At 55.4% G+C, this 27,199-nt stretch overlaps 1 protein-coding gene across 1 annotated transcript in view; it reads right to left on the minus strand.

The window, feature by feature from the left end:
• Window positions 1-27,199, minus strand: part of PCSK1 (proprotein convertase subtilisin/kexin type 1) — a 53,962-nt gene that overhangs the window by 18,678 nt on the left and 8,085 nt on the right. Inside the window, exons 3-8 of the mRNA XM_054178659.1 lie at window positions 25,435-25,545; window positions 21,991-22,137; window positions 20,639-20,715; window positions 18,352-18,440; window positions 6,263-6,435; window positions 3,190-3,402 (exon numbers count right to left, since the gene is read on the minus strand). Of these exons, the coding sequence (XP_054034634.1) occupies window positions 3,190-3,402; window positions 6,263-6,435; window positions 18,352-18,440; window positions 20,639-20,715; window positions 21,991-22,137; window positions 25,435-25,545 (810 nt within the window). The remainder of the gene's footprint in view (window positions 1-3,189; window positions 3,403-6,262; window positions 6,436-18,351; window positions 18,441-20,638; window positions 20,716-21,990; window positions 22,138-25,434; window positions 25,546-27,199) is intronic.

Raw genomic sequence — 27,199 nt, forward strand, 5'->3', positions numbered from 1 at the left:
CCACACTATTCCTAATACAAGCCAGGATGCCATTGGCCCTCTTGGCCACCTGGGCACACTGCTGGCTCATGTTTAGGCGGCTGTCAATCAGCACCCCCAGGTCCCTCTCTGCCTGGCCACTCTCCAGCCACTCTGACCCCAGCCTGTAGCTCTGCATGGGGTTGTTGTGGCCAAAGTGCAGCACCCAGCACTTGGACTTGTTGAATGCCATCCTGTTGGACTCTGCCCATCTGTCCAGCCTGTCAAGGTCCCTCTGCAGAGCCCTTCCATCCTCTAACTGACCAACATCTGCTCCCAGCTTAGTGTCATCTGCAAACTTGCTGATGACTGACTCAACCCCCTCATCCAGATCATCAATGAAGATGTTAAAGAGCACAGGGCCCAGCACTGGTCCCTGGGGCACACCACTGGTGACTGGCCACCAGCTGGATGTGGCACCATTCACCACCACTCTCTGGGCTCGGCCCTCCAGCCAGTTCCTAACCCAGCACAGAGTGCTGCGGTTCTTCACCCTGTGGCACCTTCACACACTCCTCACCAGCAGAGGGGAGGTAAAAAAATCCCAGCAGTGGATGTTTAAAATCCCTTCCTGTCACCGAGAGTGCTCCTCTCTGCACTCCAGCTGTAATTTCATTGTTCCTTTTGTAGCTCAAAACTCCTTTGTGTTGGAACAAAACACTCCCACGCTGCCTATCTCACTTTATTCCGAGAGGCTTTTACAGCAGGGTGTTGCAGGGCTCAGTGGTGAATCATTCAAAAAAGAAAGGGGGGGAAAAAAAGAATACACATACACAAACAGAAAAACCCACCCCACAACAAACCCCTCCCCCCCCCCAAACAGATCAATGTGTTGGCCCTAGAACAATTAAAATCACTCCTTCCTTGGAAACCAAAAGAAAACCCCACCACAACAGCACTTCTCAGGATGAGTGTTGGTGTCCTGCTTTCCCCCTCTCCCAGCAGCAGAGGTATCATTTGCTATGGAACTCCTGCTTTGTTTGGCAGTTACTAGACCAAACCCATCTGCCCATGAGTCCACAACACCTTGGCTGTGAAGAGGGGATGCATAAGGGAGGTCTCATCTCCTGGCTGGCTTGGAATCCTGCTGCCTTCCCTCCCCATTACTGCAGTTTAATTGCAGATATTAGCAGCCAGAAGTACTTCAGCTTGAGTCTGTCACTGGCAGTGTTCTTCAGGGCAAGTGCTGTGGTGATCTGCTGGGGGGCAGGGAGGCTCTGCAGAGGGCCCTGGGCAGGCTGCATCCATGGGCTGAGGCCAATGGGATGAGGTGGAACAAGGCCAAGGGCTGGGTCCTGCCCTTGGGGCACAACCACCCCAGGAAGGCTGCAGGCTGGGGGCAGAGTGTCTGGGAAGTGCCCAGCAGGAAAGGCCCTGGGGGTGCTGGGTGGCAGCAGCTGGAGCTGAGGCAGCAGTGGGCAGGGGGGCAAGAAGGGCAGCAGCAGCCTGGGCTGGAGCAGCAATGGTGTGGGCAGCAGGAGCAGGGCAGGGCTTGTGCCCCTGGGCTGGGCACTGCTGAGGCTGCAGCTTGAGTGCTGCCTTCAGCTCTGGGCCCCTCACTGCCAGAAGGAGACTGAGGGCTGGAGCAGGGGCAGAGAAGGGCAAGAAAGGTGGGGAAGGGTCTGGAGAAGAGGGCTGGGGAGGAGCAGCTGAGGGAGCTGGGGGGGTTGGTGTGGAGCAGAGGAGGCTGAGGGAGACCTCCTTGCTCTCTGCAGCTCCCTGAGAGGAGGCTGCAGCCAGCTGGGGCTTGGGCTCTGCTTTCTAGGAACAAGGACTGCACAAGAGGAAATGGCTTCAAGCTGTGTCAGGGAGGGTTGAGGTTAGGCATGAGGAACAATTTCTGTGGTGCCAGAGTGGTGAGGGATTGGCACAGGCTGCCCAGGGAGGTGGTGGAGTCCCCATGGCTGGAGGTGTTGCAGCAAGCTGTGGCCATGGCACAGGGTTTGGTGCCCGTGGTGGGGTTGGGTTGGGGTTGGATTGGATGAGCTCAGAGGCCTTTTCCAAGCCAAACAACTCAATTATGTTAGGATCTCCACCACCCATTGGGACACTTGGCCTGGGGGAGCAGTTCCCTGTCAGGCCACTTAACCTCCCCTGCTGGGCTCATAGATATTGTTCTGTCCTTCTCAAGTGCTGCAGTGGCCCCAGGCTCCTCCATGGATCTTTGGAAATCATAAATGCAGTTAAAAAAGATGTTCCCAACAGACTGATGTCCCTGCTGGGTGAGCAGCTGGCACAGGTTTGGAAGCACTGCTGCTGCTGTCCTAAGGGGGAACCCAGTCCTACAGAAGCTAAGGGCAGGGCACACCAGAGGAGATGGCTCATAGGTACACTAGCTTCACAGCTTCCCCTTCCTTTTATTCCACATCTGTCTTCACCTGCCCTTTCTGAAGGAGGAGACCACATCACACTTCATGCAGAGACCTCTGTGACACACAAATACCAGACAAACTCAGCAGGCACATTTTGCTGACCCACTGCTGCACAGGAGAAGACCTTCCAGGAAGAGAAAGACCTCCTGGGTTCCAAACCCTTTGTTGTGTGAAGGCAAAAGAACCAGCAAGAATGAGACACACAACACCAAGCAAGCAACCTGGGAACCAAGGAGTTCCCAGAAGACCTTCCAGGAAGACAATGACCTCCTGGGTTCCAAACCTTTCATTGTTTGAAGGCTAAAAAACCACCAAGCAGGAGACACAGAACACCAAGGAAGCAACTTGGAACCAAGGAGTTCACAGCAGAAGACCTTTCAGGAAGACAATGACCTCCTGGGCTGCAAACCCTTCACTGCTTGAAGGCAAAAATCCCCAAGCATGAGAAACAAAACACCAAGGAAGCAACTTGGAAACCAAAGAGTTCTCAGAAGACCTTCCATCGAGGCAGTGACCTCCTGGGTTGCAAACCCTTCGCTGTTTGAAGGCAAAAATCCCCCAAGCATGAAACACACAACACCAAGCAGGCAATTTGGGAACCAAGCAGTCCACAGAAGACCTTCCAGGATGCCAAAGACCTGCTGGGTTGCAAACCCTTCACTGTTTGAAGGCAAAAGCCAGCCACCAAGCATGAGGGACACAACACCAAGCAGGCAGTGAGGGAGCCAAGCAGCTGCAGACACAAAACCAAACACGGCTTCGCTGGGCTGTGCTCTGAACCCGCTGCAAACAAACCTACAATTCTCTGGTCAGTGTAGTCCCCGCTGCTGTAGGCTGTGGCCAGGGTTGAGGAGCACTTCTCTGCATACCAGGGGGACAGGCCCTGCTGGGAAGCACTGCTGATGGAGATGGTGTAGATGCTGTCGGTGTAGCCATCGCAGTCGCAGTTGTCGCCCTGGCGGCCACCGTTCCCTGAGGCCCACACGAAGATGGAGCCTTTCCCCTTTCTCCCCTGCAGCACATGGGAAGGAGGTGGTGACCAGAGAGGACTTCAGCCCCTGGTAATGCATTCCAAGCAATTCATCCCTCCCCTCTTTCCCCCCCCCCCCAAAAAAAAAAGAAAGTCCAAACCACTAAATGCAGGCAGTGTTTGCAGGTAGAAAAAGGACCTTTTGCACAGGGACTGCAGGACACAGAGTCAAATCACAGATGTTAGGGCTTGGAAGGGACCTCTGGAGACCTTCCAGTCCAACCTCTCTGCCAGAGCAGGAGCAGAGAATCCAGCACAGGTCACACAGGAACACATCCAGACAGGGCTGCAAAGGCTCCACAGAAGGAGACTCCACAACCTCTCTGGGCAGCCTGCTCCAGGGCTCTGGCAGCCTCCCACTGCAGAACTTCCTCCTCCTCTGGAGCTGGAACCTCCTGGGCTGCAGTTGCCATCCACTGCCCCTTGGCCTCTGGCAGGCTGCAGCTGAGCAGAGCCTGTCCCCTGCCTCCTGACCCCCAGCCCTCAGCTCTTGAGAGACATTGATCAGATCCCTCTCAGCCTTCTCCTCTGCAGACTAAAAAGACGAGAGAGCCCCCTGCTTGAATCTCACAGAATGGCTCAGGTGGGAAGGGAGCTCAGAGATCATTCCCTCCAACCTCCCCACCATGCCCTTGTATTTGTCCTTATTGAGCTCAGACCTCTGCTTAGACCACCAGCCCACTCCTCGTGGTCTCTTCCTGGTCTCCACTCTTCACCAAGAACCTGGTTGTCAGCTGCCAGACTTCTTTCTTCTTCTCTCCTGCTAATGCCTTTTGTCCAAAGACCTTTCTCTCTGCTTCTGTCCTTCAAGCTATTCTCTCCTGTCTCCTCTGTGTCTTCCCTTCTCTATCAGTCCCTGTCCCTCTTTAGGTATCTTTTCACCCACTGGTTTATTAACATATCCCTTGCAGCACTCAGTTCATAGAATCACAGAATTTTCAGGACCTCCAGGATCCTCCATCAACCTCACACCACAGCAAGTTGCTCACAGCCACCTCCAGCCTGGCTGCAAACACCTCCAGGCAGGAGGCTTCCACCACCTCCCTGGGCAACCTGTGCCAGGCTCTCACCACCCTCATGGGCAACAACTTCTTCCTCACAGCCAAGCTCAATCTCCCCACTTCTAGTTCTGCTCCATCCCCCCCAGTCCTATCACTCCCTGGCACCCTCCCAAGTCCCTCCCCAGCTTTCCTGCAGCCCCCTGCAGATCCTGGAAGGCCACAAGAAGCTCTCCTGGGAGCCTTCTCCTCTCCAGCCTGCACAGCCCCAACTCTCTCAGGCTGTCTCCATGGCAGAGCAGCTCCAGCCCTCTGCTCCTCCTCGGGGCCCTTCTCTGGACACCTTCCAGCACCTCCCTGGGAAACCTGTCCCAGTGTCTCACCACCCTGATGGGGAAGAACCTCCTAATGTCTGATCTAACTCTCCCCTCCTTTATCTTGGTTCCATTCCACTCTCCTTATCATCCAACCAGATCTAAAGAGGATAACACGAAAAATAAATCCTAGCTTCCCATTTTCCTCACCATGCATTTGTCATTTTGTTTTTAATTTACCCTCATTTTTAATTGGATCAGCAGCTTGTAAAGCAATGCAATTAACACAAAACCAGCCCAGCCTCCACAGGGTGGTTGAGTGCATCAGTATTTTACAACAGCATAAACCAGGCAGGGAATTTTTTTTTATTGTATTAAAATTTATAGCCTTTTCCCAGCTCAGAAAATCCAATTACTGTTCAGTGCAAAACAAGAAGCAAGGGAGAAGGGTTGGGGGGGGGAAGGGAGAGACAAAGGCAGACAAAGTGAGGATGGAGGAGGGGTAGGGGGGAAACCAAACAGTGAAGCTTATCTGTGGAGAAGAGCAGCTTCAAACCAGCTTGGAAAGGTTTCTAATGGTGCTTTTGACAAAGCCCTGATCTGGCTGCTTGTCCTGAAGCCACAACACCACTGATTGCTCTGATCTCTGCTATTCTCTGCTATCTCCCTCCTCTAGAAGCCTAAGAGAGCACAAAGCATTTCCACTTTCTCCCCAACAACCACCATTGTTTCAGGTCCTGCTCTCCTGCCACCTTTTCACAGCATCATAGACCCACAGAAACATCCAGATTGGAGCAGACCCTCAGGAGCACCAAGTCCAACCCCTCACCTTACTCTCCAAGGGTCACCCCTAAACCAGAGCCCCAGGCACCACATACAAACCACCTGGCAACACCTTCAGCCTTGGGGAGTCCACCACCTCCCTGGGCAGCACATTTTAGGTGGTGGTGGATGACAGGTTGGACAGGATGATCTTGAAGGTCTCTTCCAACCCGGTCTGTCCTATCCTATCCTATCCTATCCTATCCTATCCTATCCTATCCTATCCTATCCTATCCTATCCTATCCTATCCTATCCTATCCTATCCCCTGACCACTCTTGCTGGCACTAAATGTTCCCTCCTGTCCAGTCTGAAGCTGCCCAGTGGCAGCTTGTGGCTGTTCCCTCTTGTCCTGTCACTAATTCCCTGGGAGCAGAGGCCAGCACCAAGCTCTCCACAGCCTCCTTTCAGGGAGCTGGAGACAGCCATGAGCTCTGCCCTCAGCCTGCTCTGCTTCACACTAACCATCCCCAGCTCCCTCAGGCTCTCCTCATCAGCTTTCTTCTCCAGGCCCTTCACAGCTCCCTTGCCCTGCTCTGCCCTGGCTCCAGCACCTCCACATCTCTCTTGTGCTGAGTGCCCCAAACTGGACACAGCACTGGAGCTGTGGCCTCCCCAGAGCTGAGTCCCAGGGCACAGTCCCGTCCCTGCTCCTGCTGGGCACAGCACTTCTAATTCTGTTGTAACTTTCATCCCTCAGGCACCATACCTGCTTTATGCCATACTCAAAAGCCTTCTGTGCCAGCCTCCCAGGTCCCTCCACAGTTTTGCCATCATCATTGGGGCCCCAGCTGGCACTGTAGATGTCCACATGCTCAGGGTTGAACCCGATGGAGCTGGCTTCAATGGCATCGGTGACAATCCCGTCCAGCATCCGGATGCCTGCATGAAACCACAGGAACACAGGGTGGTTTGGCTTGGGAAAGCCCTCCAGGGTCACCCAATCCAACCTTCAACCCAACCCCACCATGAGCACCAAACCCTGGCCCCAAGTGCCATGGCCACAGCTTGCTGCAACACCTCCAGCCATGGGGACTCCACCACCTCCCTGGGCAGCCTGTGCCAGCCCCTGACCGCTCTGGCACCACAGAAATTGTTCCTCATGCCCAACCTCAACCTCCCCTGGCACAATTTCAGGACATTTCCTCTCATCCTCTCACTTGTTCCATGGGAGCAGAGCCCAAGCCCCAGCTGGCTGCAGCCTCCTCTCAGGGAGCTGCAGAGAGCAAGGAGGTCTCCCTCAGCCTCCTCTGCTCCACACCAACCCCCCCAGCTCCCTCAGCTGCTCCTCCCCAGCCCTCTTCTCCAGACCCTTCCCCACCTTTCTTGCCCTTCTCTGCCCCTGCTCCAGCCCTCAGTCTCCTTCTGGCAGTGAGGGGCCCAGAGCTGAAGGCAGCACTCAAGCTGCAGCCTCAGCAGTGCCCAGCCCAGGGGCACAAGCCCTGCCCTGCTCCTGCTGCCCACACCATTGCTGCTCCAGCCCAGGCTGCTGCTGCCCTTCTTGCCCCCCTGCCCACTGCTGCCTCAGCTCCAGCTGCTGCCACCCAGCACCCCCAGGGCCTTTCCTGCTGGGCACTTCCCAGACACTCTGCCCCCAGCCTGCAGCCTCCCTGGGGTGGTTGTGCCCCCAGGGCAGGTCCCAGCCCTTGGCCTTGTTCCACCTCATCCCATTGGCCTCAGCCCATGGATGCAGCCTGCCCTGGATGATCTTGAAGCTTCCTTGAAACCCAAAGTGCTCTGTGATTCTGTGCCCAGCCCCAGCTCTGTGCTACGACGCTTCCCTGGTGCTGCCATGGAAATCAAGTGATTAAGAAGCTCCATTTTACAAAGGACTGGGCTGAGAGTTCCTGCTAAAAATAGCCTCCTGCCAGGCAGATCCATGTCTGAGTCTGAGTCTGAGATCACCTTGGGTCTTTGCCTGCTTGATGGTGGCAGCCAGCAGCTGCAAGGGGAAGAGGTTGTGTGAGGGGACATAATTCGAATGGAAACATTACTGCAGTCACCAAACGCCCTGGGCTGCCTTAAACAAGCAGGATTAGGCTGAAACAAACAGGATTTGCAGCAACCACAGAGTCAGAAGAGCATTCTTGTCTTCAGTTTCATCACTGTGTGTTCAGTTTTCTTCCTTACTGCATTATTCTGGGGGGTATGGAGAAGAGGCTGGCCAGCAGGGTCAATGGAGGTCAAGCCTCCTCTTGTGCTTTGCGCTGGTGAGGCCACATCTGGAGTGCTGAGTCCAGTTCTGGGCTCCCCAGGTCAAGAGGGAGAGGACAGAGTCCAAGGGAGGCTATGAGGATGATGAAAGGACTGGAAAATTTGTCTGATGAGGAAAGGCTGAGAGCCCTGGGGGGCTCCCCAGCTCCCCAGAGGGGAGCTGAGCAATGCTCAGCAAGAGCTAAAGGAGCTGTGGGGGGCCATGAGGTTGCCTCCACTTTGTGCCCCTTGGCCTGTCCCTGGGCACCACTCAGCAGAGCCTGGCCCCAGCCTCTTGCCCCCCATAGCTCCTTTAGCTCTTGCTGAGCATTGCTCAGCTCCCCTCTGGGGCTGCTCTGCTCCAGGCTCTCAGTCCCAGGGCTCTCAGCCTTTCCCTATCAGAGATGTTCCAGGCCCCTCAGCATCTCTGCAGCCCTTTGCTATTCCCTCTCCAGCAGTTTCCTCTCTCTCTTGAACTGGGGAGCCCAGAACTGGACCCAGGGTTCCAGATGTGGCCTTACCAGGGCAGAGTAGAGGGCCAGCAGCTTCTGATGTTCCAGTTTGTGGCTGTTATCTCTTGTCCTGTCATTGGGCACCACTGAACCAAGCCTGGCCCCCTCTCCTGACACCCACCCTTGAAGTATTGTTGAGTTCCCTCCTCGGGCTGCTCATCCCCAGACTAAACAGCCCAAATTCTCTCATCAGTCACCTCAGCAGAGGTAAAATCAGTGTTCAGAACGTTTTGAGCCTCCAAGCTGAGCAGCTGGTTTTAGCTCCTGAGGCTCAGGATCTCCCTGGGTTCCTCCCGCAGCCTGGTGACTGATAGTGGAGTGGTGGCAGCTGAGTGGATTAGCTCCTTTGTCTGTTTCTGCCACTAATTAATATGGAATAATCAAAGCTCAGCTTTATCTGGGAGGTATTATGAGCCTTAGCAGCCACCCACTTGGGGAAATAATTAGGTCTGGGTTGGTTTGTTTTTTGTTTTTTTTCCCTTGCTTGATAGTACAAAAACCAGAAGAAGACACTGAGCTCCAAGGGGGAGGTTAGGGCTTTCTGGGCACCACATTTTGCCTCCTGCCCTTTGGATAAATTCCCCATTCTGTGGGAAATCCTCCTAGGACTGGTGAGGGGACAGAGAGCCTGCTCAGCATGTTTGCTGATGATACCAACCTGGGAGGCTTGGCTGAGACACATGAAGGCTGTGAGGCCATTCAGAGACTTGGACAGGCTGATAGCTGGCAGAGAGGAACCTGCTGAGGCTCAACAAGGATGAGAGCAGAGTCCTGCAGCTGGGCAGCAAGAACAAACTGCAGCAGCACAGGTTGGGAGGGGAACTGCTGGAGAGCAGCCTGGAGACAAGGACCTGGGAGTGCTGGGGGGCAGCAAGTTCTGCATGGCACAGCAATGTGCCCTGGGGGACAAGAAGGACAAGGGGCTCCTGGGGGGCATTCAGAGGAGTGTGTCCAGCACAGCCTGGGAGGTTCTCCTCCCACTCTGCTCTGACCTCCTGAGACCTCACCTGGAAGACTGCAGCCAGCTCTGGGCTCCCCAGCTCAGGAGGGACAGGGAGCTGCTGCACAGAGCCCAAGGGAGGGCTACAAGGATGAGGAAGGGCCTGCAGCACTGCCTGGGGAGCAGAGGCTGAGAGCCCTGGGGCTGTTCAGCCTGCAGAGGAGAAGGCTGAGAGGGATCTGATCCATGTCTCTCAAGAGCTGAGGGCTGGGGGTCAGGAGGCAGGGGACAGGCTCTGCTCAGCTGCAGCCTGCCAGAGGCCAAGGGGCAGTGGATGGCAACTGCAGCCCAGGAGGTTCCAGCTCCAGAGGAGGAGGAAGTTCTGCAGTGGGAGGCTGCCAGAGCCCTGGAGCAGGCTGCCCAGAGAGGTTGTGGAGTCTCCTTCTGTGGAGCCTTTGCAGCCCTGTCTGGATGTGTTCCTGTGTGACCTGTGCTGGATTCTCTGCTCCTGCTCTGGCAGGGGCTTGCACTGGGAGATCTCCAGAGGTCCCTTCCAACCCCTGACATCCTCTGAGCCTGTGAGCCTGTGAAATGAGTACTCATAATTCACCAACTGCCAGTCATGGTGCAGTTGCCATAGCACTAAGAGGCCAGGATCAAGAGAGCCCAGCACATCTTTCTTGCTTGGAAAACACAGGGCTGAGAGTCCTGTGCCCCTTGCATCACTGCTCTTGCTGGCAGAGTGGTGCCACAGTAGGAATTTTGCCAGATTCCTGCTGCTTTCTGTGATCCTCCAGCACTGGACAGTGGTTGCAGTCCTGCCACAGAGCCTGGGATGTGAAGGGAGGCAGACAGGGAGAGAGAGAGATGGAGAGAGACAGTGCAGATGAACTGCTGTCTACTGCTGAATTTTAAGTACCACTGAGATTGCTCTGAAGAAGATTAGATCATTCCAGTTCCTAATAAAATGTTAATGGTTAGATCTCTCCAGCATTCAAGGGTTGCTTGCAGTAGGAAAAACAACAACCCACCCTCCAAAACCCCAAACCCACCATGGAAGTAAAAACACAGTGAGGATTAGAGGGAAATTAATTAGAAATGAGAGGTAGAAATTAGAATTAATTAGGAATTAGAATAGAAATAACTTATTGGGAGTGAGGAGTGGGGAGACATTCACTGGAAGAGGTTGCCCAGGAAGGCTTTCAAGGCCAGGCTGGGTGAGGCCCTGAGCAACATGGGCTGGTGGGAGGTGTCCCTGCCCATGGCAGGGGGGAGTTGGAACTGCATGATCTTGAAGGTCCCTTCCAACCCAACCCATATTGTGACTCATTTTCGTAGGGAAGATGCTATTTGAAATATCACAGGGACAGCAAAACCTTAATGGCTGAGGTTTATCCACACACAACTACAGCTTTGACCTAAAACTCTTTGAACTCTTAAAAGTAGTGTTAAAAAAAACAAACCCCAAACAACCAACCCTGTTTAATTCTGATGGCAGTTTGTGAGGACTGTGTTGAGATTCAACAGAGAGGGAGAAGAATGAGTCAAGAATGAGATCAGAGCTGCAGGAATAAAGCAGAACCATAGAACTGTCAGGGCTGGAAGGGACCTCGAGGCTCACCCAGCCCCAGCCCCCCTGCCATGGGCAGGGACACCTCACACCACAGCAGGTTGCTCACAGCCACCTCCAGCCTGGCTGCAAACACCTCCAGGCAGGAGGCTTCCACCACCTCCCTGGGCAACCTGTGCCAGGCTCTCACCATCCTCATGGGCAACAACTTCTTCCTCACAGCCAAGCTCAATCTGCCCACTTCTAGTTGTGTTCCACCCCCATGGGGAAGAATTTCTTCCTCAGAAGACAGCAGGCAAAAGGTGACCTTCTGGGCTCTGTGGAAGGACAGGATTTGTGAAGAACTAGCCCAGATTTTAAGAGGGATGTTTAAAATGTTAGCGGAGAGCACTGAGCTCTGCAGAAGGTTTCTGCACTGCTTCACCCTGGGCACTGCCTGCAGGAGGAGAGTAGCTGTGGCTGCAGTACTGAGTCACAGATGGCACTGGGTTGGAAGGAATCCTTGGAGGTCATCCAGTTCCAACCCCCTGCACTCAGCAGGGACAGCTCCAGCCAGAGCAGGCTGCCCAGGCACACAGCCAGCCTCAGCTTGAGTGGCTGCAGGGATGGAGCCTCCACCACCTCCCTGGGCAGCCTGTGCCAGGCTCTCCCCACCCTCCCTCTGCACAACTCCCTCCTTGGCCTTCTGTGCTGCCAGTGCCCATTGCTGGCTCCTCTCCAGCTTCTGCCCCCCAGCACCCCAAGTTCTTCTCTGCAGGGCTGCTCTCAGTCTCATCTCCCCCAGCCTGGATGGATAATGAGAATATCAACCATTATGGATTTATGTTGCTGCTAGCTTTGCAAAGAGAATTAACAAAGAGAAGGAGGACAGAATAGAGAATAAATCTTAGGTCACCCTTCCTGGGGGTGTTCAAGGAACCTGTGGCCTTGGCATCCTGGGCTGGAGCAGCAATGGTGTGGGCAGCAGGAGCAGGGCAGGGCTTGTGCCCCTGGGCTGGGCACTGCTGAGGCTGCAGCTTGAGTGCTGCCTTCAGCTCTGGGCCCCTCACTGCCAGAAGGAGACTGAGGGCTGGAGCAGGGGCAGAGAAGGGCAAGGAAGGTGGGGAAGGGTCTGGAGAAGAGGGCTGGGGAGGAGCAGCTGAGGGAGCTGGGGGGGTTGGTGTGGAGCAGAGGAGGCTGAGGGAGACCTCCTTGCTCTCTGCAGCTCCCTGAGAGGAGGCTGCAGCCAGCTGGGGCTTGGGCTCTGCTCCCATGGAACAAGTGAGAGGATGAGAGGAAATGTCCTGAAATTGTGCCAGGGGAGGTTGAGGTTGGGCATGAGGAACAATTTCTGTGGTGCCAGAGCGGTCAGGGGCTGGCACAGGCTGCCCAGGGAGGTGGTGGAGTCCCCATGGCTGGAGGTGTTGCAGCAAGCTGTGGCCATGGCACTTGGGGCCAGGGTTTGGTGCTCATGGTGGGGTTGGGTTGAAGGTTGGATTGGGTGACCCTGGAGGGCTTTCCCAAGCCAAACCACCCTGTGTTCCTGTGGTTTCATGCAGGCATCCGGATGCTGGACGGGATTGTCACCGATGCCATTGAAGCCAGCTCCATCGGGTTCAACCCTGAGCATGTGGACATCTACAGTGCCAGCTGGGGCCCCAATGATGATGGCAAAACTGTGGAGGGACCTGGGAGGCTGGCACAGAAGGCTTTTGAGTATGGCATAAAGCAGGTATGGTGCCTGAGGGATGAAAGTTACAACAGAATTAGAAGTGCTGTGCCCAGCAGGAGCAGGGACGGGACTGTGCCCTGGGACTCAGCTCTGGGGAGGCCACAGCTCCAGTGCTGTGTCCAGTTTGGGGCACTCAGCACAAGAGAGATGTGGAGGTGCTGGAGCCAGGGCAGAGCAGGGCAAGGGAGCTGTGAAGGGCCTGGAGAAGAAAGCTGATGAGGAGAGCCTGAGGGAGCTGGGGATGGTTAGTGTGAAGCAGAGCAGGCTGAGGGCAGAGCTCATGGCTGTCTCCAGCTCCCTGAAAGGAGGCTGTGGAGAGCTTGGTGCTGGCCTCTGCTCCCAGGGAATTAGTGACAGGACAAGAGGGAACAGCCACAAGCTGCCACTGGGCAGCTTCAGACTGGACAGGAGGTTTAGGCTGGACATTAGAAGAAACTTCTTCCCTGAAAGGGTTCTCAAAGCCTGGCACAGGCTGCCCATCCCCATCCCTGGAGGTGTGCTGCTGAGGGCCATGGTTCAGCACCAGCCCCAGCGTTAGAGAACAGATCATTTTCCAACCCAAATGATTCTGTGAGTCTATTTTCATGGCAAGCAAACTGTTTCAAAGGGAATGTTTTAGTTTCCACCCTCCCTGAAATGCAAAAGACAAACCAGGCTGTGGACCTGAAGGCATTGCAGGGGTCAGGCTTCCCTTCCCCAGGAGCAGCCTGAGCTGACTATCACAGAGGGATGGCAACACCTGTGGACCACTGTGCTTATCCAGCATGGCAATTGCTACAAGCAAGCAGCAGATTAAAGAAGTCATCCTGAACTAATGTCAAACACAAGTGTGTAATCTGTCATTTCATGGGCTTTAACCAAAAAAATAAAGCCTGTGAAGAAATGACTCCTGGTACAGCTTGGAAGATCAAAACCAGCCTTCCAAGGCTGAGCCACTCAGAATTGATCTGAATCTGCTGTTGCTGAATCTTCTGAAGGCTTCTCCCCTCCTCCACTGCTCTTTGAGAATAGCTTGGGAGAATCACAGAACTGTCAGGGCTGGAAGGGACCTCAAGGCTCACCCAGTCCCAACCCCCTGCCATGGGCAGGGACACCTCACACCACAGCAGGTTGCTCATAGCCACCTCCAGCCTGGCTGCAAACACCTCCAGGCAGGAGGCTTCCACCACCTCCCTGGGCAACCTGTGCCAGGCTCTCACCACCCTCATGGGCAACAACTTCTTCCTCACAGCCAAGCTCAATCTCCCCACTTCTAGTTCTGCTCCATCCCTCCCAGGCCCAGCACTCCCTGACACCCTCACAAGTCCCTCCCCAGCTTTCCTGCAGCCCCCTGCAGATCCTGGAAGGCCACAAGAAGCTCTCCTGGGAGCCTTCTCCTCTCCAGCCTGCACAGCCCCAACTCTCTCAGGCTGTCTCCATGGCACAGCAGCTCCAGCCCTCTGCTCCTCCTCAGGGCCCTTCTCTGGACACCTTCCAGCACCTCCAGAGCCTTCCTGGGACAGAGGCTGCAGACCTGGACCCAGAGCTGCAGGTGGGGTCTGAGCAGAGTGGAGCAGAGGGGCAGAATCCCCTCCCTGGCCCTGCTGGCCACACTTTTCTGCATGCAGCCCAGGCTCTGCTTGGCTCTCTGGGCTGCCAGTGCACACTGGGGGCTCAGGTTGAGCTTCTCCTCCACCAGCACCCCCAAGGCCTTTTCTCCAGGGCTGCTCTCCAGCCAGTCCCTGCCCAGCCTGTGTCAGTGCTTGGGATTGCCCTGACCCAGATGCAGGACCTTGCACTTGGTCTGCTACATCCCTTTCTCAACCAGACTGGTCACATCTATCAGATGATGATTTCTTTCAGCTTTCCCTTTCTCTTTTCCCTCACATGGCTTTCTGGGTCATTTGGACTCCTGGGCTACTTTTCCTTCTCTGATTGTACTGCCCTAGGTGACAGATGGGCAGAGTCCAATGGGATGGCATTTAACAAGTCCAAGTGCCAGGTGCTGCACTTTGGCCACAGCAACCCCATGCAGAGCTACAGGCTGGGGTCAGAGTGGCTGGAGAGCTGCCAAACAGAGAGGGACCTGGGGGTGCTGATTGACAGCTGCCTAAACATGAGCCAGCAGTGTGCCCAGGTGGCCAAGAAGGCCAATGGCATCCTGGCCTGTATTAGGAACAGTGTGGCCAGCAGGAGCAGGGAGGTCATTGTGCCCCTGTACTCTGCACTGGTTAGGCCACACCTTGAGTCCTGTGTCCAGTTCTGGGCCCCTCAGTTTAAGAAGGACATCGAGACACTTGAACGTGTCCAGAGAAGGGCAACAAGGCTGGGGAGAGGCCTTGAGCACAGCCCTGTGAGGAGAGGCTGAGGGAGCTGGGATTGTTTAGCCTGGAGAAGAGGAGGCTCAGGGGAGACCTCATTGCCCTCTACAACTACCTGAAGGGTGGTTGTAGCCAGGAAGGGGTTGGTCTCTTCTCCCAGGCAACCAGCACCAGAACAAGAGGACACAGTCTTAAGCTGTGCCAGGGGAAGTTTAGGCTGGAGGTGAGGAGAAAGTTCTTCACTGAGCGAGTCATTCGTCATTGGAATGTGCTGCCCAGGGAGGTGGTGGAGTCACCGTCCCTGGAGGTGTTCTAAAAGGGATTGGATGTGGCACTTGGTGCCATGGTTTGTCATGAGGTTTGTGGAGACAGGTTGGACTTGATGATCCTTGGGGTCTCTTCCACCCTTGGTGATTCTGTGATACTGTGACTCTGAGCAGTACCCTAGTGATTAACTCCATGCAGATTGTAGTTGGCAGTGCGGATGAGCACAGAGCAGAGCGAATCAGAGAATCACTGACTGGCTCTGGTTAGAAAAGCCCTTCCAGATCCTCCATTCTCTATCTCTGCCAAGGGGCTGAGCCATAGCCCTCAGCACCACAGCTCTGCTTCTGGGAAACACCTCCAGGGATGGAGGTGCAAACAGTTCTAGGGACTGTGACCCAAACACCTCCCTTCCAGCCTGTGCCGTGCTTTGGGAACCCTGTCAGAGAAGAAGTTTCTTCTAATGTCCAGCCTAAACCTCTCCTGGCACTATTTCAGGACATTTCCTCTCATCCTGTCTCTTGTTCCATGGGAGCAGAGCCCAAGCCCCAGCTGGCTGCAGCCTCCTCTCAGGGAGCTGCAGAGAGCAAGGAGGTCTCCCTCAGCCTCCTCTGCTCCACACCAACCCCCCCAGCTCCCTCAGCTGCTCCTCCCCAGCCCTCTTCTCCAGACCCTTCCCCACCTTCCTTGCCCTTCTCTGCCCCTGCTCCAGCCCTCAGTCTCCTTCTGGCAGTGAGGGGCCCAGAGCTGAAGGCAGCACTCAAGCTGCAGCCTCAGCAGTGCCCAGCCCAGGGGCACAAGCCCTGCCCTGCTCCTGCTGCCCACACCATTGCTGCTCCAGCCCAGGCTGCTGCTGCCCTTCTTGCCCCCCTGCCCACTGCTGCCACAGCTCCAGCTGCTGCCACCCAGCACCCCCAGGGCCTTTCCTGCTGGGCACTTCCCAGACACTCTGCCCCCAGCCTGCAGCCTCCCTGGGGTGGTTGTGCCCCAAGGGCAGGTCCCAGCCCTTGGCCTTGTTCCACCTCATCCCATTGGCCTCAGCCCATGGATGCAGCCTGCCCAGGGCCCTCTGCAGAGCCTCCCTGCCCCCCAGCAGATCACCACTGCCACCCAGTTTGGTGTCCTCTGCAGAGTAATTTGCATATGCAAACAGCAGTGGAGGACTCTGTGCCTCAAAACATGGGCAGAGGAGGCATGCAGGCACCCTTGTATCCCCATCCCTCCATCCCTGCTCTGAGAACATGGCAGCTTCCCCTGATCCTAAGGGAGCCTACAAGAAAGCTGGGGAGGGACTTCTGAGGGTGCCAGGGAGTGCTAGGACTGGGGGGGATGGAGCACAACTAGAAGTGGGGAGATTGAGCTTGGCTGTGAGGAAGAAGTTGTTGCCCATGAGGGTGGTGAGAGCCTGGCACAGGTTGCCCAGGGAGGTGGTGGAAGCCTCCTGCCTGGAGGTGTTTGCAGCCAGGCTGGAGGTGGCTGTGAGCAACCTGCTGTGGTGTGAGGTGTCCCTGCCCATGGCAGGGGGGCTGGGGCTGGATGAGCCCTGATGTCCCTTCCAACCCTGACAGTTCTGTGATCCTATGAGTGAGAGATTTCCTTTCAACAGAGCCATGACAGCAGCAGGCATGGTGTCAGAGGCAGGCTGCAGAGCTGACAGCTGGTGACAGCTCTGTGGAGTAGAAGGAGACTGGAGCAGTGCAGTTGTGGCTGTCAATTGCCACTCAGCCCTTTGCTTTTAATGCAAAAAAATAAAAGAAAAGAAAAAAAAGGGAGTAATGGCCAAGCTAGGACTGCACAAGTGTCATCCTCTGAGCTCAATGACCATTGGCAAAGTGATCCTTCTGATCATGGCTCTTTCATAAGCCTCTCTGATGGAGCAAAACAAAAACCCAAAAGGTCAGTAGTGACTGAGAGGCAAGGAAGAGTCCACTCATGGTCAGAATTAAGAGATGGTGTGGTGGGGAAGGCAGCTGCTGAAAGCAGAGGCACAGCAGACTGAGTGTCTTGGCTGCAATGAACCTCTGCTGTGATGGTGAAGGTGTAAAGCAATCTCCTGCAAACAAGAGGAGGGCATAAATTTGTCCATTATTCTCACTCTGCTCAACCCTGCTCCATTGGTTCCAAATCCTTCTCCTCACCACCATGCTACCTGCTTCCAGAATAAACAATGTCATCATGAGGTGAGGCCAGCATGCCTTAAAGGATGTAGTGTGATATCTGGGTTTAAGAGAGGTTGTGGGTATCATCATCATCATCATCATCATCATCATCATCATCATCATCATCATCATCATCAATCATCATTAATCATAATGATATCAGAGATGAAGAACATTGCTGAAGTCAATCATTCCCAAGATGAAGCATAGAATGGTTTAGGGTTGGGAGGGACCTCTAAGCTCATCCAGCTCCAAGCCCTTGCCATGGGCAGGGACACCTCCCACCAGCCCAGGCTGCTCAAGGCCTCATCCAGCCTGGCCCTCAGCACCTCCAGGGAGGAGGCAGCCACAGCCTCCCTGGGCAACCTGTGCCAGGCTCTCCCCACCCTCACTGCCAACAATTTCTTCCTCCTCTCCACTCTCAATCTGCCCTCTCCCAGCTCCAAGCCATTGTCCCTCATCCTGGCACTCCCAGCCCTTGTCCCAAGTCCCTCCCCAGCTCTCCTGGAGCCCCTTCAGGTCCTGGAAGGCTGCTCTGAGGCTGCTCCCTGGAGCCTTCTCTTCTCCAGCCTGCACAGCCCCAACTCTCCCAGCCTGGCCCCACAGGGGAGGTTCTGCAGTCTCTGCTCCTCTTGGTGTCCTCCTCTGGAGACTCCATCAGCTCCAGGTCCTTCTTGTGCTGGGGGCTCCAGAGCTGGAGGCAGTGCTGCAGGAGGGGTCAGAGCCGAGGGGCAGAATCCCCTCCCTGTGCTGCTGCTCTCCTGCTCTGGCTGCAGCTCAGCACACAGCTGCCTGCTGGGCTGCCAGGGACCATTGCTGATTCCTGGGGAGTTTGTCACCCCCTGAGACCCCTAAGGCCTTATCCTCCATCTCCTCCTTACCATCCACATTGTGGTTGCTGCAGCTATAGATCACACCTCTATTCCAGCTGATATCATCATTCCAGAGGCTATGCTGAGGCTAAATTAATGCTGTCACACAGCTGCAGCACTCTGCACCATAGCCCAAACAGGTCATTGTAGCCTCAGCCTGCTCCAGACCATTGTTTGTCCTAGAGGGACACCAATCAGTCCCAATTCAGACTGGTGGTGGCTGGAAGCACTCAGGATCTGCCTTTTTTTGATTCATGCTCATCAATACTTTTCTTACCTCCAACTCTGGAATTGTAGGCCACTCCTACTCCACATTTCCTGTTGTTGGCTTGCATGGCAATTTCTCCTGCACACCTTGTCCCATGCCTGAGGAAATGGTGACAGAATAAACATCTCCATAGCATCATTGTGTCATGTACACAAAGGCTCATCATTGACCTTCCTCATCTGGTGGAAGCCTTCCTTTAAACAAACACAATCACAGAGCCAGAGTGCATCAGGCTGGGGGGGACCCTCAGAGGGCATCCAGTCCAAGCCCCTGCACTCAGCAGGGACAGCTCCAGCCAGAGCAGGCTGCCCAGGCACACAGCCAGCCTCAGCTTGAGTGGCTGCAGGGATGGAGCCTCCACCACCTCCCTGGGCAGCCTGTGCCAGGCTCTCCCCATCCTCCCTCTGCACAACTCCCTCCTGAGGGACAACCTAACCCTGCCCTGCTCCACTGCCAAACCACTGCCCCTGGGCCTAGCCCCACAGCCCCTTCTCAACAGTCCCTCCCCAGCCTGCCTGCAGCTGCCCTGCAGAGATGCAAATGCAGCTCTCAGCTCTGCCTGCAGCCTTCCCTTCTGCAGGCTGCACAGCCCCAGCTCTGCCAGCCTGGCCCCACAGCACAGCTTCTGCAGCCCTCTCAGCATCTTGCTGGCCTCCTCTGGAGCCTCTCCAGCAGCTCCAGGGCTCTCCTCTGGTGGTGTCCCCACAGCTGGACACAGCCCTGCAGGGGAGGTCTCCCCAGAGCAGAGCAGAGGGGCAGGATCCCCTCTCTGCAGCTCTGGCCACGCTGCTTTGGATGCAGCCCAGGCTGCCCTTGGCCTTCTGTGCTGCCAGTGCCCATTGCTGGCTCCTCTCCAGCTTCTCCTCTCTCAGTGCAGTTCCTGAATGGATTTTGAGTCCTATCCACATGACACAAAACACATTTATCTGAGGCTTCAAGAAGCAGCATTTTAGCTCCTTAATGACCAAAGGATCACTGTGATGAGATGATAAACACCTAACTTAAGTCTGCTGAAGTCCAGAGACCTGCCAGATAGCAGCTGAACACTTCTGGACTGTACCCCATTGACTCATTAATAAAGCTTAGCAGTAACACATGCAGATGGGAGAGATGAATGTCATTGGGACAAGAAGGATAATGGCATTTTTTAATCTCTTAAATAACCCTCTAACAAAGTAGAAATTGTCATTTTTCAAATGTCTTATTCATGGGACATTTATCTTTTGATGGATTGGAGTGGTTGGTTTTTTCCCCCGATGCACTGACTCTTGTGTTGCCTGATAGACAAGCAGGCAAGCACTGCATCAGTTAGAACCACAGAACTGCCAGGGCTGGAAGAGACCTCAAGGCTCACCCAGTCCCAACCCCCTGCCATGGGCAGGGACACCTCACACCACAGCAGGTTGCTCACAGCCACCTCCAGCCTGGCTGCAAACACCTCCAGGCAGGAGGCTTCCACCACCTCCCTGGGCAACCTGTGCCAGGCTCTCACCACCCTCATGGGCAACAACTTCTTCCTCACAGCCAAGCTCAATCTCCCCACTTCTAGTTCTGCTCCATCCCGCCCAGTCCTATCACTCCCTGACACCCTCCCAAGTCCCTCCCCAGCTTTCCTGCAGCCCCCTGCAGATCCTGGAAGGCCACAAGAAGCTCTCCTGGGAGCCTTCTCCTCTCCAGCCTGCACAGCCCCAACTCTCTCAGGCTGTCTCCATGGCACAGCAGCTCCAGCCCTCTGCTCCTCCTCGGGGCCCTTCTCAGGACACCTTCCAGCACCTCCAGAGCCTTCCTGGAACAGAGGCTGCAGACCTGGACCCAGAGCTGCAGGTGGGGTCTGAGCAGAGTGGAGCAGAGGGGGAGAATCCCCTCCCTGGCCCTGCTGGCCACACTTCTCTTGCTGCAGCCCAGGCTCTGCTTGGCTCTCTGGGCTGCCAGTGTACACTAGGGGCTCAGGCTGAGCTTCTCCTCCACCAGCACTCCCAAGGCCTGGGGTATAAACTGCAGCCCAGGAGGTTCCAGCTCCAGAGGAGGAGGAAGTTCTGCAGTGGGAGGCTGCCAGAGCCCTGGAGCAGGCTGCCCAGAGAGGTTGTGGAGTCTCCTTCTGTGGAGCCTTTGCAGCCCTGTCTGGATGTGTTCCTGTGTGACCTGTGCTGGATTCTCTGCTCCTGCTCTGGCAGGGGCTTGCACTGGGAGATCTCCAGAGGTCCCTTCCAACCCCTCACATCCTCTGATCCTGTGAGGGCACTAACTAACCATGCTCTGGGTTTGTTCTCATTCACACAGCTTGGAGGCTACTTACTTGTTTTCATTTGTTGGGTCATATCTAGGAAAGGGGTCGTGGTCATTGTCATTGAAATCATAACTTGCCTCTGGATCCTAGAATAATGAAGAAAAAGACAAACAATAAAGTCAGAATTAACCCAAACCAGGAGAAAAAAAAAAAAAAAAAGATGCATTTTAAAGTGTGTTAGGAAAAAAATGGGTTCCAGAGCCCTGTGTTTGCTTATTTGTTGGCAGCCATCAGGCTGGGAAGAGTTGGGTGGTGTGGTGGGCTGAAAATTCCCCTCCCCACCCCCAAGATTAAAGGCATTTTTAAAGGCATAGTCCTGAGACTACCCCAGATGGACATTAAGAATTCCATCAATTTTTCACAGAGCTTTTAATAATTCAGCTTGAAGCCACTGAATGCAACATTGCCTGGGAACTAAACCCCACTGAAAGGGAGGGGAGAAAAAACAAACCCACAAACAACACCCCCTCTCCCCCAAAAACCCCAAACACACTGAAAAAGGCCACAATAAACAAAGCACCAAACAACAACAGCAACAACTCATACCCCAGCATCACTGCTGAGTAACAGCTCAGCTGCCTCTGACGCAGACCGGGCTGCAAACCCATGCCTAAGGCAAACTTTGCACCTCTGCACTGCAGGAGGTGACTTAAGAGAGCAGGCAGCAAGCTGGAGATCACAGTCTCACAGTATAACTAAGGTTGGAAGAGACCCCAAGGATCATCAAGTCCAACCTGTCCCAACAGACCTCACAACTAGACCATGGCACCAAGTGCCACGTCCAATCTCCCCTTGAACACCTCCAGGGACTGCGACTCCACCACCTCCCTGGGCAGCACATTCCAATGACGAACGACTCGCTCAGGGAAGAACTTTCTCCTCACCTCGAGTCTAAACCTGCCCTGGCACAGCTTGAGACTGTGTCCCCTTGTTCTGGTGCTGGTTGCCTGGGAGAAGAGACCAACCCCTTCCTGTCTACAACCACCTTTCAGGTAGTTGTAGAGGGCAATGAGGTCTCCCCTGAGCCTCCTCTTCTCCAGGCTAAACAACCCCAGCTCCCTCAGCCTCTCCTCACAGGGCTGTGCTCAAGGCCTCTCCCCAGCCTTGTTGCCCTTCTCTGGACACGTTCAAGTGTCTCAATGTCCTTCTTAAACTGAGGGGCCCAGAACTGGCCACAGGACTCAAGGTGTGGCCTAACCAATGCAGAGTACAGGGGCACAATGACCTCCCTGCTCCTGCTGGCCACACTATTCCTAATACAGGCCAGGATGCCATTGGCCCTCTTGGCCAATGATGAGTGTCCCTGTAGCAGAGGTGTCAGTCTGTAGCTGGTTGCATGCCATGGTGATGGCCAGACTCACATAGTTGGCGTAGATGTCGGTGTGGTTCCACTCCAAGCCATCATCCAGCACTGTGATGACAACTCCCTTGCCGGTAATCCCTTTTTGCCACACAGGAATGACGTGCAGGTCCAGCTTGGGCAGGGATGGAGTGATCCTGGTGTCTTGCTGGGGGGGAAAGAAAGGGTTAGAAAGTGTCAGGGGTTGCAGAATCCCACAAACATAGAGTGGTTTGGGGTGGAAAGGCCTCTGAGCTCACCCGGTCCAACCCCAACTCAACCCCACCATGGGCACCAAACCCTGGCCCCAAGTGCCATGGCCACAGCTTGCTGCAACACCTCCAGCCATGGGGACTCCACCACCTCCCTGGGCAGCCTGTGACAATCCCTCACCACTCTGGCACCACAGAAATTGTTCCTCATGGCCAACCTGAACCTGCCCTGGGACAGCTTGAGGCCATCTCCTCTTGTCCTGTCCTTGTTCCATGGGAGCAGAGCCCAAGCCCCAGCTGGCTGCAGCCTCCTCTCAGGGAGCTGCAGAGAGCAAGGAGGTCTCCCTCAGCCTCCTCTGCTCCACACCAACCCCCCCAGCTCCCTCAGCTGCTCCTCCCCAGCCCTCTTCTCCAGACCCTTCCCCACCTTCCTTGCCCTTCTCTGCCCCTGCTCCAGCCCTCAGTCTCCTTCTGGCAGTGAGGGGCCCAGAGCTGAAGGCAGCACTCAAGCTGCAGCCTCAGCAGTGCCCAGCCCAGGGGCACAAGCCCTGCCCTGCTCCTGCTGCCCACACCATTGCTGCTCCAGCCCAGGCTGCTGCTGCCCTTCTTGGTGTCTCAGTCTCATACAGCTGCCACCCAGCACCCTCATGACCTTGTATGTCAACTTTTTTACTCACTAATACTACATATATCCAAAGCTCTCAACCATCCCAGCCTGGACTTGTGTATTTTTCTCAAACCTTGCAAAGATAACACAAAAAGTCATAGAATCTTAGAATCATGGAGTCACAGAATGGTTTGGGTTGGAAGGGACCTCCAAAGCACTTTGAGTCCAAGCCCTCTGCAGTCAGCAGGGACATCCTCCACTAGATCAGAGTACCAAGAGCCTTGTCCAGCCTCACCTTGAATATCTCCTGGGATGGGGCCTCAACCACCTCCCTGGGCTGCTGGGCAGCAAGTTCTGCATGGCACAGCAAAGGGCCCTTGTGGCCAAGAGAGCCAATGGGGTCCTGGGGGGCAGCAAGCAAAGTGTGGCCAGCAGGGCTGGGGAGGTTCTGCTCCCCCTCTGCTCTGCCCTGCTGAGACCACCCCTGGAAGCCTGTGTCCAGCTCTGGGCTCCCCAGTTCCAGAGAGACAGAGACCTGCTGGAGAGAGTCCAAGCAGAGGCAGGAGGAGGCTCTGGGGCCTTGAGCATCTGCCCTGTGGAGAGAGACTGAGAGCCCTGGGGCTGTTTAGCCTGGAGAGGAGAAGGCTGAGAGGGATCTGATCAATGTCTGTCAATAGCTGAGGGCTGGGGGTCAGGTGGAGGGGGCCAAGCCTGGGGTGGTGCACAGCAATAAGCCAAGGAACAACAGGGACAAGCTTGAACAGAGAAGGTTTCACCTCAACAGGAGGAGAAACTTCTTTGGTGTGAGGGTGACAGAGGCCTGGAGCAGGCTGCCCAGAGAGGTTGTGGAGTCTCCTTGTGTGGAGACTTTCCAACCCCCCCGGATGCATTCCTGTGCAGACTGCCCTGGGTGCCCCTGCTCTGGCAGGGGGCTCGGGCTGGATGATCTCTGGAGGTCCCTTCCAACTTCTTATGTAATCTGGTACTCTGCTACCACCCTCATGTTGAAGAACTTCTTCCTAATATCCAGTGTGAACCTACTGATGAGCCTTGGAACATGGAGTTAATGATCCCCTCCATGTGCTCCTATATCCCTTTGACATTCCGGTTAGGCAGAGCAGAATAATTAATGGACAAAGCAATTAAGGCAGTGGTTTGGTTAGGAACAGTTGTGCTGAATCACTACTTTCTGTTTACTAGCCTCTGGTTTGCTGTTCCTCTGGCAAATAGCTGGAAGCAGTGAATCATCTGCAGCCTTCTCTGCCACTGTTGCTTTGTTTGGGGAGCAGCTCCTACATGGGGTCAATTTTCCTCCTCTGGATGCCAAAGCTTGCTTACACCCCCCACAAAAATACAGGTTTAAAAGGAAAATCACTCTGCAGAGGACACCAAACTGGGTGGCAGTGGTGATCTGCTGGGGGACAGGGAGGCTCTGCAGAGGACCCTGGGCAGGCTGCATCCATGGGCTGAGGCCAATGGGATGAGGTGGAACAAGGCCAAGGGCTGGGTCCTGCCCTTGGGGCACAACCACCCCAGGAAGGCTGCAGGCTGGGGGCAGAGTGTCTGGGAAGTGCCCAGCAGGAAAGGCCCTGGGGGTGCTGGGTGGCAGCAGCTGGAGCTGAGGCAGCAGTGGGCAGGGGGGCAAGAAGGGCAGCAGCAGCCTGGGCTGGAGCAGCAATGGTGTGGGCAGCAGGAGCAGGGCAGGGCTTGTGCCCCTGGGCTGGGCACTGCTGAGGCTGCAGCTTGAGTGCTGCCTTCAGCTCTGGGCCCCTCACTGCCAGAAGGAGACTGAGGGCTGGAGCAGGGGCAGAGAAGGGCAAGAAAGGTGGGGAAGGGTCTGGAGAAGAGGGCTGGGGAGGAGCAGCTGAGGGAGCTGGGGGGGTTGGTGTGGAGCAGAGGAGGCTGAGGGAGACCTCCTTGCTCTCTGCAGCTCCCTGAGAGGAGGCTGCAGCCAGCTGGGGCTTGGGCTCTGCTCCCATGGAACAAGAGACAGGATGAGAGGAAATGCCCTAAAGTTACCCCAGGGGAGGTGGAGATTGGGCATGAGGAACAATTTCTTCCCCCAGAAGGTTGTGAAGCCCTGGCCCAACCTGCCCAGGGAGCTGTTTGCATCTCCATCCCCAGAGGCATTTCAGAGGCAGAGGTGCGGTGCGGAGGGCCACGCGTTGGTGGTGACCCTGCAGTGCTGGGTTAAGAGGTGGCTTTGCTGATCTTAAAAGGCCTTTACCAACCCCAAAATATTCTGTGACTGCAGGCAGCAGCCTGAGCTGTCTTCTAGAACCTTTGTACAAGTGACATTTAAAAGATAACAGAAGGCTGCCTGGAAAGGTTGCGCAGACATCGCTCATTTTTATCTCTGACTGCAGTCAGAACAAGGCTGCCCAGAGAGGTGGTGGAGTCTCCATCTCTGGAGACATCCCAAACCCCACTGGATGTGTTCCTGTGGGACCCTGCCTTGGACTGGAGGATCTGCAGAGGTGTTCCCAGCTGACCCTGCCTTGGACTGGAGGATCTGCAGAGGTCCCTCCGAACCCTAAACACTCTGGGATGCTGTGCGAAGGTTTCTTCCTTTACACCTCTGGTCCTGCAGCTGGCAGCACAGTTGGAGCTCACCATCCCCAATCTCCCCAGGCAAAGGACCTCTTACCAAGTACCACTGCTGGTTCCACATGGGATCATTGAACAGATCTTCTGCAGAGTCCCTCACAGTGCCACGCTTGGTCCTCTTCTTTTCATACTGCTGCTCTGCCCACGACACCTGAAACGTGACAGAGGCTCTCTGGGTTTGGTCTTCTTTGGCTCAGAGGATAAGGAGCTCTGCTCAGACAGCCAAAATGTTCAACATCTTGATCAATGACACTGATGAGGGGACAGACAGACAGAGTCTGCTCAGCAGGTTTGATGATGATACCAACCTGGGAGGCTTGGCTGAGACACATGAAGGCTGTGAGGCCATTCAGAGACTTGGACAGGCTGAGAGCTGGCAGAGAGGAACCTGCTGAGGCTCAACAAGGATGAGAGCAGAGTCCTGCAGCTGGGCAGCAAGAACAAACTGCAGCAGCACAGGTTGGGAGGGGAACTGCTGGAGAGCAGCCTGGAGACAAGGACCTGGGAGTGCTGGTGGGCAGCAGGTTCTGCCTGGCACAGCAATGTGCCCTGGGGGCCAAGAAGGACAAGGGGGTCCTGGGGGGCATTCAGAGGAGTGTGTCCAGCACAGCCAGGGAGGTTCTCCTCCCCCTCTGCTCTGACCTCCTGAGACCTCACCTGGAAGATTGCATCCAGCTCTGGGCTCCCCAGCTCAGGAGGGACAGGGAGCTGCTGCACAGAGCCCAAGGGAGGGCTACAAGGATGAGGAAGGGCCTGCAGCACTGCCTGGGGAGCAGAGGCTGAGAGCCCTGGGGCTGTTCAGCCTGCAGAGGAGAAGGCTGAGAGGGATCTGATCAATGTCTCTCAAGAGCTGAGGGCTGGGGGTCAGGAGGCAGGGGACAGGCTCTGCTCAGCTGCAGCCTGCCAGAGGCCAAGGGGCAGTGGATGGCAACTGCAGCCCAGGAGGTTCCAGCTCCAGAGGAGGAGGAAGTTCTGCAGTGGGAGGCTGCCAGAGCCCTGGAGCAGGCTGCCCAGAGAGGTTGTGGAGTCTCCTCCTCTGGAGCCTTTGCAGCCCTGTCTGGATGTGTTCCTGTGTGACCTGTGCTGGATTCTCTGCTCCTGCTCTGGCAGGGGCTTGCACTGGGAGATCTCCAGAGGTCCCTTCCAACCCCTGACATCCTCTGAGCCTGGGATGTTGATGAAGTAAAAGGAGCAATGCTTGATGCAGAGAGGAGGGGTCTTCACACCATGGTGCCGGAGAACTTGGCGGAATCATGACACCACAGCATCAATGGGAAGGAAATGGTGAGGTGTGAGTTAACAGCAGGGCTCATGAGTGCCACACAAGGCAGGATGTTATATGAAATGTGCTGCATGGTTAGAAGGTCACTGAAGCAGTGGTGGTTACCAAAGCCACAGCCTAGGGCAGGGTTTTGGGGGTTTTGGGTTGGTTTGGTTTTTTCCTCTCTCCTACCTACACTTTAATCCCTATCTGTTTCTACTGGGAGTTAAAAGGAAAGATGAAGGATTATCTCTGGCTTTAGTCTAGCAAGCCTAATGATGCTCTTACTCATGTGGACCCTCAGGTCTCCTTCCCAGTGGTGTTCTGAAGTGAGCTGCAAATATTGGACTGATTTCTTCCCTGGCATGATGCCACTTAAGGCAAATGGAAGCCAAAATGCTTCAGCAAAGTAACTTATTTGGTATGGGGCTGCTGGAGGCCTGGAGCAGGCTGCCCAGAGAGGTTGTGGAGTCTCCCTGTGTGGAGAGCTTCCAACCCGCCCTGGGCATTGTGCTTCTGGGCAAGCTGCTGTGGGTGCCCCTGC

This window comes from Dryobates pubescens, chromosome Z (genome assembly GCF_014839835.1).
Source record: "Dryobates pubescens isolate bDryPub1 chromosome Z, bDryPub1.pri, whole genome shotgun sequence".
NCBI classification, from domain to species: domain Eukaryota; kingdom Metazoa; phylum Chordata; class Aves; order Piciformes; family Picidae; genus Dryobates; species Dryobates pubescens.